Consider the following 12,308-nt stretch of genomic DNA (forward strand, 5'->3'; position numbering starts at 1 on the left):
GCTAAAATACTGAGTTTTTAGACTTTCGAACCACGTCTGCAAACCACTGTTTGTAGTACATTACATGAGCCGCATTGTCTAGTTGTAGAATGAATGTACTGGTATGCAAAATCTCTAAGGTCTAGAAAATGAAAGCCCTGTCTATAATGACCCTCTAGTTCATTTATGTGTTTATGTCCTATGTTTAGAGCGTTCCCGTAGTGGCCTCAAGTCATTTATGAATTGTAGGGACTGACAGTTCGGTCACCTGGTCGTTCGTATTATTTTTATGCATGTTGCTTGTCTTGGCTGTTTTGAGCCTCAAATTGTGTCCCTTTTTGGAACACAAGTTCATGGTATTGTTTAAGACCTTTTGACCGAGTCAATTCCATAAATTTTGGCGTGGGTCCCATAATTCTATTTGACTCCTAAATTGGTATGTTTATGTTTTATGTATTTATGGTATTGAAATGACTATATTGATGTTGTGAGCCTATTTTTGATAGTATGGCAGCGTTGGTAGGCCGTACAGAAGGGAAAGGCTTCAACTTTGTGATTTGGAGCACGCACACTCTGCCTAAAGGTAGGTTATGAATTCCTTTTTATTAGATTGAGCTTGAATGACTGAATGCATGTTGATTAGAATGAATTGGGGGCGGATAGCTAGTTGTTCGTATTTTATGTCTTAGAAACCATGTTTTCGGCTCGATTCGACATTATTTCAAGATTAGTACCATGCCAATTTGGGTATGTGTTTATTCTTATCTTGTGAGTTGACTTGTATGATGTTGTTATTGTATAATTGAGAATGTTTGGCCTTAGTTTAGGATTAGACTAGTGATTTCCATCGAATCATGACATTTGTAGCCTTGATGCCCTGTTTCTCTTTCAACGTCGTTTCAGACGGCTTAATTCCTTATAGACTAGAATAACTGACTTCGGTCGGATAACATTAGCCTTATTTTAGGTGTTGTCACAATATATTGATCTTATATTCTCTCTCTCCCTATATCTGCAGTTCCGATGCGTTACTGGAAATTTTGTGCTTTCGTGATTGACTTGGGATTGGAGCGTTCAGGCTTAGAGACTTCTCGTGATTTCTTGTGAGTGGATGTCGTTCCATAGAGGCTTGGTCTTGTTATATTTGAGATCCTTTTCGGAGTCGACACACCCCCGGGTCACTTTTACTAGCTGGGCGGCTGATGCCCTTAGGAGTGGATTGGTTGGCTGGACGACCTTGATATATTGAGATCTTCTTCGAAGTCGACAAGCCCACGGGTCACTCTTACTAGCTAGAGTGGGAATGGACTGGATGGATAGGCGGCCCAAATTGATTTGTGACTCTTGCTAGCTGGGCTGTGAGTTGATTCAATTTTGGGTATTTGTTGTTACTTGGGCTGGGAGCCTAATTTTTGCTTCTTGAGTTCGGATACATGGTACTCTTCTCGTAGTAGACATAGCTATTATGTGTACCTATCGGGCATATAGGGTCCGTTTGGGTTTTATTTAAACTTGTGCATGAGTGTACCTTCTAGGATTATGGGGTTCAATTAGGTTTAGTTTAGTTGTACTTAGATTTAATTTTGGTATGTTTGTGTGCTCTCTTTCATATCCACTTTGACCTCTATTTGTGTCTAGATTCTATCTTTTCATGTTGCCTTTACCTTTTTGCTCAGTCAGTCTTTGATGCCTACTGAGTACCTTTGTTTTGGTTCTCATGCTTCACTCTGCTTTTGTTTCGTGATGCAGGTCCTAGTACTAGCTACCAACAGTGATAGTTCGTGCCATCAACAACATTTGGGATTCAGAGATGAGGGTGAGCATTTGGTGTCCTAGATCAACTGTCTCCCTCTATACCTAATTAACTAGTCTTTTTCTTTTTGAGACAAACTTTGTTTTGATCCACTTTTGGTACTTGTAATCTTATTTTTAGACAACTCTGTACTTGTGACTTCTAGGTTCTAGAAGTGATCCTTTATATATATTTTTTGGTCTGTTTCAACTTATGTTTCGTTATGTGGTTTAGGTTGATTTATGTTTAGTTCTACCTTTATACTCATTACTTGGTGTTCTGGGTTACAGGTTGACTTACCTGCTGACGAATTATAGTAGGTGCCATTATGAGTCGAGGAATCGGGTTGTGACAAGTTGGTATCAGAGCCCCAAGTTCTCTAGTCTCACTTGTACAAAGCTAATATCTAGTAGAGTCTTACAGATTGGTGTAGAGACGTCTGTATTATATCTTTGGGAGGCTAAAAGGTGTCTTTAGGAATTTCCCCTCTTTTGTATCGCTTTTATGTAGTGTATGTTGGTTTCTTGAAGTCTCACTTGTTTCATTCTTTTTGCAGAATGGCTCATGTGCACCGCACAACAGCTCGAGGTAGCGGCCAACCTCCCTTACCAGCCAGGGGTGCAACATTAGGCCCGAAGAGAGAGAAAGATCTGAAGCCTTCACCTGATCCTCAAGGCGTCATAGCAGACTTCAAACTAGACATTTTGTTTAGGCCTCATTGCACACTTCAAAGGGTGACTGGTACACCCGGAGTAAGGTTGGCTCTAATCAGATTCGTGGGTCCTAGTCATGTGCTTCAGGATGTGGAGCCTGTTCTTTGAGGAGTTTATCATTTTTGGGTTGTTTTGATTTTAGAGAGTGGGATCATTGAGCAAGAGATTGCCTTTTGTGTAAGCGGATTGTTCCCTCTCCAAAGGTAGTCCTACCATCTCTATCCACTCGCTCTCATTCAGTAGCTTCATTCTTTAGAAGCTCCACCAGCAACACCTCCAACCTGAGGTTGAGGTCAGGGGCAGGACTGTCGTGGTTATCATCACGATATTCATGATGGTCCCCGGGAGGCAGGTCAAGAGGTAGGTTAAATGGCCAGGGTAGAGGCGGACATGGCCACTTCTATGCAGCTATAGCGAGGGCGGAGGCTGATGCATTGGGCGATGTGATCAAAGGTACGATTCTCTTATGCCAGCAACCCGCCTCAACTTTATTTGATTCGGGTTCTACCTTTTCTTATGTGTCTATTTATTATGCTTTTCGTATGGGTTTGAGTTTTGAGCCTATGGCAGCGCCATTTCCTATGTCGACCCTATGGATGAGTCTTTCGTAATGAATTAGGCGTTTGATCTTGCTTGGTTACTATCGTGGGACGTGACGCCCGGGCTGACCTTAATTTGCTTGGTATGCTTGATTTCGATATGATTCTTGGCATGAAATGGTTATCCTCCTACCGTGCGGTCTTAGATTGCTTCTCTAAGATCGTTACCTTAGTCATGCCTAGTATTCCCCTGGTGGTGTGGCAGGGCTCTCGTTGTAGCATAACGTTTGGAGTTATCTCTTTTATTCGGGCTTGGAGGCTAGTAACTAGCGTGTGTTTATCTTATTTGGCATATTTGTGTGATGTGAGTAGGGAGGTCCCTCTTGTTGAGCCAGTTCCAGTTGTCCGTAACTTTGTAGATGTGTTTCCTACCGACCTACCTAGCCTACCCCAGAGCGTGATAATGATTTCCCTATTAAGCTTGAGTCAGGTACTCGACCTATTTCTATTCTGCCTTATCAGATGGCTCATGAAGAGCTCAATGAATTCAGTGTTCAGCTTCATGATCTCTTGGGTAAGAGATTCATCAGGTTTAAGTGTATCGCCTTGGGGAGCTCCCGTTCTCTTTGTGAAAAAGGTCGGGACGATGCGCATGTGTATTGAATATAGGCAGCTGAATAAGGTGACGGTGAAGAACGGTTACCCTATTCCTAGGATTGATGATATGTTTGACCAGCTTTAGGGTGTCGTAGTGTTTTCGAAGATTCATATGATGTCTGGTTACCATCATATGAGGGTTAGGGCAGTGGAAATCCCTAAGACAACATTTATGACTCAATATGGCCACTATGAGTTCCTGGTGATGTTTATAGGTTGACTAATGCCCCTATCACCTTCATGGACTTGATGACATAGGTGTTTAGGCTGTATCTTGATTCGTTCGTCATAGTGTCCATAGATGATATCCTAGTATACTCGCGGAGCAGGAATCATGAGCAACATTTGAGGATTCTGCTCCAGACTTTGAGAGATCAATGACTTTATGCCAAGTTCTCAAAGTGCGAATTTTGGCTTGAGTCTGTAGCATTCTTGGGGTACGTCGTGTCCAAGGATGGCATCATGGTAGATTCGACGAATATTGAGGCTATTCGTGATTGGGCTAGGCCCACCTTAGTGACTGAGATGCGGAACTTTGTTGGATTAGCGGGTTACTACAGAAGGTTTTGTGGAGGGCTTCTCCACTATTGCAGGACCTATGACCCGATTGACTCATCTCGATATTCCTTTTGAGTGGTCTGAAGAGTGTGAGTTGAGCTTTCAAAAGCTCAAAGAGTTGCTGACCACTGCTCCTATATCGACTCTTCCAGTTGAGGGCGAGGGCTTCACGATATATTGTGATGTTGTTCTGGGTTGTGTTTTTATGCAGCGAGGCCGAGTTATTGCTTATGCGTCGAGACATCTTAAACTACATGAGCGCAATTATTCCACTCATGACTTGGAGCGACAATAGTTTTTGGGGTTAAGATCCGGAGGTACTACCTGTTTGGAGTTTGTTGCGAGATCTACACTAATCATAGGAGTTTTCTATACCTTATGAGTCAAACGGACCTTAATTCAAGGCAGCGTCTATGGATTGAGCTTCTGAAGGACTATGACCTCTCTATTCTCTATCATTAGTTATATATTTGTAACTAATTTGCATTTATGGGGTATTTGCTTAGTTCACCCCCCCACCCACCCCCCCACACCACCCCATTTTATGATGGATTATATGAGTTGATCAATATTTGATCCACTTTTAAATAATTGGATAACCAACCCAATTAAAATGAGGTAGTCGAGCGAATAACCATAAATTTGACCCATTTTATCACCTTACTTGGAATAAGCCTTACAAGCACTAAAACTGGCTTACAATGCCATGGGCAGTTCGCTCAATACCAATTTATCTAAAACATTTTGGAAGGCCCTTCTGTGCTAATGTTTCTAACAAATTAAATTGAATCTAAGGTCCAAAATTTAGGTTTCATTACAGAGGCAGCAAAGAAATGCATACAACTACCAACCATGCATTTGCATGACTCCGGATCTTTCAACTTCATCTCACAAACTAACGACATGTAAAGAAGCAGCAGCAGCAGCGGAGGTTACTCCTTAAAATCATCCTTGTCATCAACAGGAATTGGTTGATTCCTCCAGTACACAGCTAGAGCACTTCCACCAAGCTGTGAAACATGGTAACGATGAGAGAACATCGAAAAGAATTATGTTTGGAGTATAATAGACGAGAGTTGTTGCATATGAACATGTATATGAAAAAAGTAAGGGTACAGAGTCTTACTGCCATGCAGACAACACTAACAGCAGACGGTACAGCAACAAGAGGGTTTGTGAAATGCTTTTGGGCAAGTAGAAATCCGAGTGCCGAACTCTGTGCACACAAAAGACAAGAGTTACATAGTTTCCCCATAGTTTGCATTATCTAGACTTCATCAAAACACTTTCTGTTAAATGTAATAGTAAAACGATTGGATGACCTGGCAAAAAGATGATGCCCCCTTTTATTGCTGATATCACAAATTATTATGCATAACTATTAATTTAGGGAACAATATGCTCGCCAAAAACAACAACCCACAAAAGATGATAAGCATTCTAAATAAAGAGTTCATTCAAGTGTCCTTTTCCCATTCCCCACTTTAAGAAGGAATGTTGGTTCCTAAGAATTAACAACAGTAGAATCTTATACTGCTAACTATCACAAGTTAATGATACTTCAATAGGATCAGTGTTTTGTACGGCGAAAGGCGAAAAGGGGCGAAGCTCATGCTTTTAATAAGTCAGGGACCAATTAATACTAAAAACTTAAAATATTTAATTGCATATATAAATAACAAAAATAACAATAGCAACAACATATTAGCAAATATTTCAATTCAAAAACTAAAAGTCCATAGTAGTTACTAAATTGAAAGAAGAAGAAAATACAAATAAAGGGATGCAAAACAAAGGAATGAGCAACTGTGCACAGTCCACTGCCTACTGTTAAGAGCCGCGAAAAAGAAGAAGAAGAGAGTCATGGTTTGTGCTGAAGTCTGAACTTTGAAGAAGAGAAGTCCCTAATATTTCCTTTTAATTTAATTTGATGTCAGTTCTATAAGAAATAACAAAAGGTGTGATGCCTTTGTCGCCTTTTATCGCTGCGTCGCCACTCACCTTTCCTTGCCTTTGCGAGATTGCCTCGCCTTGCATCACCAGTAATAGGTGACAAGGCCTCGCCTCTCGCCAAAGGCAACAAGGCGAGCACATTTCACATCATTGAATAGGATAGAAAAAGCGAATTTTCCACCTCTGAAAATAGTGAAACATATACTAGGTAGCGTTTTGCATGATTTATACTTTTTACTATCACTCTATCAGGCACCCATCACATAATTCTTCTTAATATGGTGATGTATGGAGCTCAACTAGGGGAAATGAAGATAGTACGGCTTAAGATGAAACCAAAGAGAATAAAAGACAAGACAGGTATTAGAATGGCTACAGAGATTAGTTCATTGGTATGCTGAGAAGTACAAAAAGATAACTACCTGCATTCCACATTCTATCGAAATAGTTCTGGATGTTGATTCACCAAATGAAAATTTTGAAATCTGGTAACCCAGAAAAAAGGCTGCAGCATGCAAGGCCGCCACAGGGAGAAGTAACTGTGCTCCCTGAGTTTTCAGCACATCTGCGACTTGCCCAATCTTCAGAGAAAAGATATACAAACTGAGTTAGCGTAGAATGTGAGAGAAAGAGAGAGACCACCAATATGCCTTCAACTAAAACTAGTCAGTAAATTTTTCAAGCTTACCGGACTAGCACAAAGAAGAGTAGTCAGAATAACTCCAATTAAAGGTGTGATGGTGACGATTTTTGACGTAAACTTAGGAAAGAACTCATTTGATAGGACTGCAAAACAAAGTGAACTTGAGTTTATATAGCATATCTTATTTAAAGCTCTATGAAAGCAAGATTGGCATAAATACAGATTTCCTATTGTATTTCTCTATCAAAGAAAATGTGAAATATTTAAATATCCAGTTACCTCCAATAACTGTTGGCACTAGCACAACCTGAAAGGTGCTGATAGCAAGACCCTGGAATGAAAACAGAAGACCATTGGCTCGAAGAAAGTCTTTATAAGCAAACCACAAAACTTAATGCTAATCACCGAAGTTAGAGGGCTATCAGCTTTCTTGGGTAGAATCCAACTTTTAAACAGCCATACTTTGGTGCTGTTAAGTGTTACACTCCAAAATAAGCTTGGTGGAGTTGGTAGGTTATTTATGGTGTGTGTGCAAGGCATAGTGTAGATATTCTCCAGTGTACAACACAGGGCCGGCTCTTGCCTATTAAATTTTAGGCATTAGCTCAAATTTTTATAAATAAAAAATTATGTATCTTAACCCCATTCAAATAGAAGAAATTAAGGAAACATTGTTTTGGATTCTTACATTTTCTTCGTTAACACTCACATTATTTATCCTTTGTAACTCTTTTTGCACTCTATTTCTTCAAATCTTTGATAGTTAGAGTAATACACTCTCAAAAATATGAATCAATAGTCGAAAAGTGTTGAACAAAGTGCATTACAAATTCTTTTTTTTAATTTATTTGTTAATTTTCATATTAAAGTAGGTATACCAAGTTATCAACTTTTTGAATCAAATTCTATGATTCTAACTCTTATCTTTAAAGTTTATCAACTTATTACTTATAAAATTGTGTTAATAATTCATATAATAATTGTCTCAATAAAAGGATGTTTTTCAATGTTGAATTGATAAAATCTTACTTAAAACTAATAATTAAAAAAAAAAGTGTTTGAAAAATCATTTATATAAAAGATATTAAGTAGTAATTTACGTCTAGAAATTTAGAAAAATAAATAGATATAGATAAAATTTATACAGATTTTAGGCCTCTAATAAAAATTTCGCTTTAGGCCACAAATTATGTTGAGCTGCCCCTGGTACAACATACATTTAAAGGATAAATTCAGATGTGTGACTGATATAGCGTACATCAAGCACTTTACATGAGTACATTTTGATAAATGAAACAAATACTGAACGCAACAGCACAGGTCACTTACAGCAGCATCAACTGGGACAAGCTGACCAGCTAGAAGCTTAGTTAGCAGGGGTGTCATCACAATAGCTCCAACTGTTGAACACCTGCAATGATGCCATAGAAACCCTTAGTCCCCAAATTCTCTAAGATTCTGGCCATTAGCTTATTAGTTCTCCACAGTTCTATGCAAATGCATATTTCTTGTAAAGGTGAACTTAATTTTGCACCGAATGATAGCATGCGTTTGGTTTCTCCTTAACAGGCATCACTTTCTAGAGGCTTCAAAAAGCTATTGCAGACCCAGGAAGCTAAAGTAGAGTGGTTGACAGTTCAAGTGCAGTCGTTCACTTTCCTATGATGAATTTTCTTTTACCACCGTTTACAATCACTGTCTTTCTAATAATGTGGTTGCAGATCACTATCCTGAAAAGAAAGAAAGATCTGGGAAAAACACTAAGTTTTATGATCGGCTAACAATCATCTGGTCAGGTGTTTGCCAGAGGCCACAAACATACCCTCTCCCCCATGAACATTTATGCCCACAAAGTGCAATGTAGAGATAGTTTCAACATGTATCTCTAAAGATGTCATGAGGCATGGAACTATTCAGATGCTAACAGTGAATAAACACTTACCAGCAAAAGAAAGAACCTGGTAGGAGCATGGACCTTTCGCATGGTTTTTTATTTAATTATAATGGCACAAGCTGGATAATGTTTCTCCTAAGAGTTTGTTTGTATAGGCTTATTTTTTAAGAGCTTTTAAGTATTTTTGTAGAGTTCAGGTAAAATAAAAAAGTACAGTCAAGCTCTTGTTTTTAAGCCAAAAGGACAAAAATAAGCCAGAAATAATTAGTTAGAATTCCTAACTTGTGCCTTTTGGCTATAAGCTCATCCAAACAAGCTCTAAGCATTCAAGAAATTGTAACCTAAATCAATGGTTTCCTGTCATTAGGAAGGAGAAACAACGCAAAAACAACAATCAGATATTTGCAGATTGCATTGGCAAATGAATTTCAGATCAACTTTGTTTTACTATGTCCATTGTCTTTCTGGATAAAAAAGTTAAAGGTTAATATTAAGTTTAGACTAGGCTCCACACTTCTGCAAATCAGAAAGGTGGATCCTTTTCTCTTTTTTTTTTTTAATTGTGATGTCCGGGCCAACTTGTACGCACCTTGACTAATTCCACGACATACCTACCAGCAACAGGTACCAGTACCAGGTAAATGAGAATAAATCACCTAGTGTTTTTGTGTCTGTTGTTTGAACCTGAGACCTCATGGCTCTCACCGACTTCATAGACTACTAGGTCACACCCTTGTGTGCAGGTGGATCAGATTTATATACAAAAATTAATTCAAGTGGAATTATAAATAATAGTCAAAATGTAGGTGCGCTACTTCCTTAAAGCTTTCAGTAACTGTATACACTATCCCAACTTAGTGACCTTTTAAAGCAAAGTAGTGCCACCTACACCTTTTCATCTGATATAAGACAAGGAAATGAACAAATATTATAGGACTAGTTCACATCAAATCAAACAAGAAACTGGGAAAATTCATCTGCAACACAGGATCTAATATCTAATTTGTTAGGGTTTAGCATCTGTTTTAGTAATGGGTAACCATGACTTTTACTAAACACATAAAATTGCACTCTTTAACTTTTCTGGATTATAAATTAGTCATACTTTACTTTTATCTTGGCAATGAATGTCATCACATCAATAACAAAGCATGGCTTGCAAGACCATAGCAAAGCTTATTGACAGTAAGAAACTTCCCACAGAGTAGATTGAACTACTTACGTTGTCATTAGAACAGAGAGGGCTACATTCCCCTTTGAAATATATGTTGCCACATTAGAAGCTTGGCCTCCAGGACAGCATGACACCAAGATCAGACCAGTAGCGAGTGGGGCGGACAACTTTAGAGCCTACAGATCATACCAATTGGAGGAAGAGAACAATTATTATTAGCTAACCGGAGTGATATCAGAAAGTAGAATCAAGAGCATAGAGCTTGCTAACGAACAACAGAAACAACCAGAGAGACGAATAGCATCAACATGCTTAAATAGTTAGGTCAAACTTGCATACAGCTACAACAACTACTACGCCTCAGTCCTAAACAAGTTGGGGTCAAACTTGCATACTGAATCAAAATATGTTTCTAGAGGATAAATAAGTTCTCTTTGGCTACAAAAGAGGGAGAAGAAATCATAAAGAGTGGAACCTAGTTAAATGCTAATAGAACTAACTATAACAGAAATATAACAAAAAACAATAAAGCAAACAATGATAGAAAAATATTTCTAACAGGCCACTCTACCTTTCTAATGCCTTATTTTTTTTAAAAAAAAATCTCACATAAGATAATTATGGGTGTAATCAAGCTGATCTTCATTCACTACCCTCATGTTGAAGATTTTCTAGGAGTCTGACTAAGTTAGAATGTAAGTGTTCACAAGATTCAACTCAAACTTACAATACAAATATGCTTTAAATGATGCATAGACAAAATGAATAACGCAATGAGGTAAGAGAAGAAATACCATTGCTATGGTGAAGCCTAAGAGTGGTTTAATGAAGTACTGAGCGAGAAATCCAACACCTACAGTCCATGGGTTCCTTAAACATCTTCGAAAGTCGTCAAATGTTAGTGTCAAACCCATTGAAAGCATTAGAAATCCCAAGCCCAGAGTGAATAGATCTGTTTCCAACCAAGTGACCTGTACAATTCTCATGTTCCATCAGTTAGAAGTTATCGTAAACGGAAAAATTGCAAATAGCAACTATTGAATTTACCGCAGAAGGTTTATATATGCCAATGATTGTACCCAATATAACCTGGAAAAGAAATTAAAGTTTGAATGAGGTTATGTATAAACAAAAAAGTATGAAAAGAGGAAAATGATATTGAAATATACCCATAGAGGAAAAAGGGTGGTCAAAGTCTCAATTATTTTCTCGTATTGGGACATTCCAGTGGAAGAGCTCTCTCCAGACACATTTGATGCTGCCTCGCAACATAATATTTTGGGATTGCTAAACATAGTAGTGGCAGCCATAATAAGAAATACAAACATATAATAAAAATAAAAGGGAGATAAGATAATTCCATCTCAAACACTAACCACGGGGATTGAACTAGGAAAGGCTTATTTTGATTTTGATTGATGAACAAATTATATCTTCCACTCTCATCTCCATTTCTCATACCTTAAATACAATAGAGTTAACTCACTTTTCTAGTCAATAATCAAAATCACAAGAGAAAAAGAGTCAAGAAAACGAGGTACATACCCATACTCAAATGGGTCGGACTCCTTCTAACACAAAACCCATAACTTGGTCGTTGAAGTGTGTCTGAACACTGCAATTTACATTGTTTTCCAATAAATCTGGACAGAGAAGCCATTGTTGATTAGAGGAGAGATCACTGAGTTGAGGGCAAGGTCGGTTCAACTTAGGTTAGTAACCATGGGGTTTTCGAGCTGGAAAACTGAGATCAGATGGGTCCAACATAGCAGATTTTCTATAACTCGTGGAAACCAATGAACCACACAAGATGATATGAGGATTATCCAAATCTCACACCCCAAGAATATCCCTCTACAAATTTTTTTTCTATTTTATTAATATTAAAATAAGAAAATATCTAAATTAGAAATTGCATCACCTAGAATAAGACAAACTAAAATCTATGAATGAATGAATGAATATTTTTCTAATGACTGCTACTTTTTTGTCCAATCTTCATTTCTGCAATGTTATGCTCCCTCTTTTCTAATCTATTAATTGCTTCATGAAGTATATATGTCATTTGATTTGTTTTGTTCTCATCCTTGCTCATATTTATCAATGTTCAACACTTTCTATTTTTGTACAAGTAATTATGTGAAAGTATACAAAACATCTCTTTCATTGCTATAAAAGCCTCATTAGCAAGGAAGTCATCTAAACCATTCCTTTCTTGGAAAATATGGTTCATGTGGAAAGTTTTTGCTAGTCAAACCTAAATGACATCCTTGCTACAATAATGATTAAAAAAAAAACATCGCTGATTTAATTCAAAATTTGCAATATTCATCCTTGTGTAAATTTTTGTGAAGAAACTTAAACCACCACCTACACAAGAATCAGGTTCTTGTTGGATTACCATAA

The 12,308-nt window shown here is 37.9% G+C and overlaps 1 protein-coding gene across 1 annotated transcript; it reads right to left on the reverse strand.

The window, feature by feature from the left end:
- Positions 1–4,843: 4,843 nt before the first annotated feature.
- On the reverse strand, positions 4,844–11,668 carry LOC125825316 (sodium/pyruvate cotransporter BASS2, chloroplastic). The gene is made up of 12 exons (XM_049504659.1): positions 11,448–11,668; positions 11,279–11,363; positions 11,072–11,189; positions 10,950–10,991; positions 10,697–10,873; positions 9,951–10,078; positions 8,164–8,245; positions 7,114–7,165; positions 6,880–6,977; positions 6,614–6,772; positions 5,365–5,454; positions 4,844–5,248 (listed from the first exon to the last, which is right to left on the reverse strand). The coding sequence occupies exons 1-12, from the start codon at positions 11,560–11,562 to the stop codon at positions 5,171–5,173; spliced, it is 1,224 nt and encodes a 407-aa protein (XP_049360616.1). The 5' UTR covers positions 11,563–11,668; the 3' UTR covers positions 4,844–5,170.
- Positions 11,669–12,308: the final 640 nt, after the last annotated feature.

The sequence above is a fragment of the Solanum verrucosum genome, unplaced genomic scaffold, assembly GCF_900185275.1.
Source record: "Solanum verrucosum unplaced genomic scaffold, falcon-dt-bn FXZP01000051.1, whole genome shotgun sequence".
Taxonomy (NCBI): Eukaryota; Viridiplantae; Streptophyta; class Magnoliopsida; order Solanales; family Solanaceae; genus Solanum; species Solanum verrucosum.

Coding starts and splice junctions, on each gene's coding strand:
- LOC125825316 (XM_049504659.1), bottom strand. CDS start 11,562: ATGGCTTCTCTGTCCAGATTTATTGGAAAACAATGTAAATTGCAGTGT. Junction 8,246..9,950: donor CTCTCTGTTCTAATGACAAC/GTAAGTAGTTCA, acceptor GCATCATTGCAG/GTGTTCAACAGTTGGAGCTA. Junction 7,166..8,163: donor TTGTCCCAGTTGATGCTGCT/GTAAGTGACCTG, acceptor TTTTCATTCCAG/GGTCTTGCTATCAGCACCTT.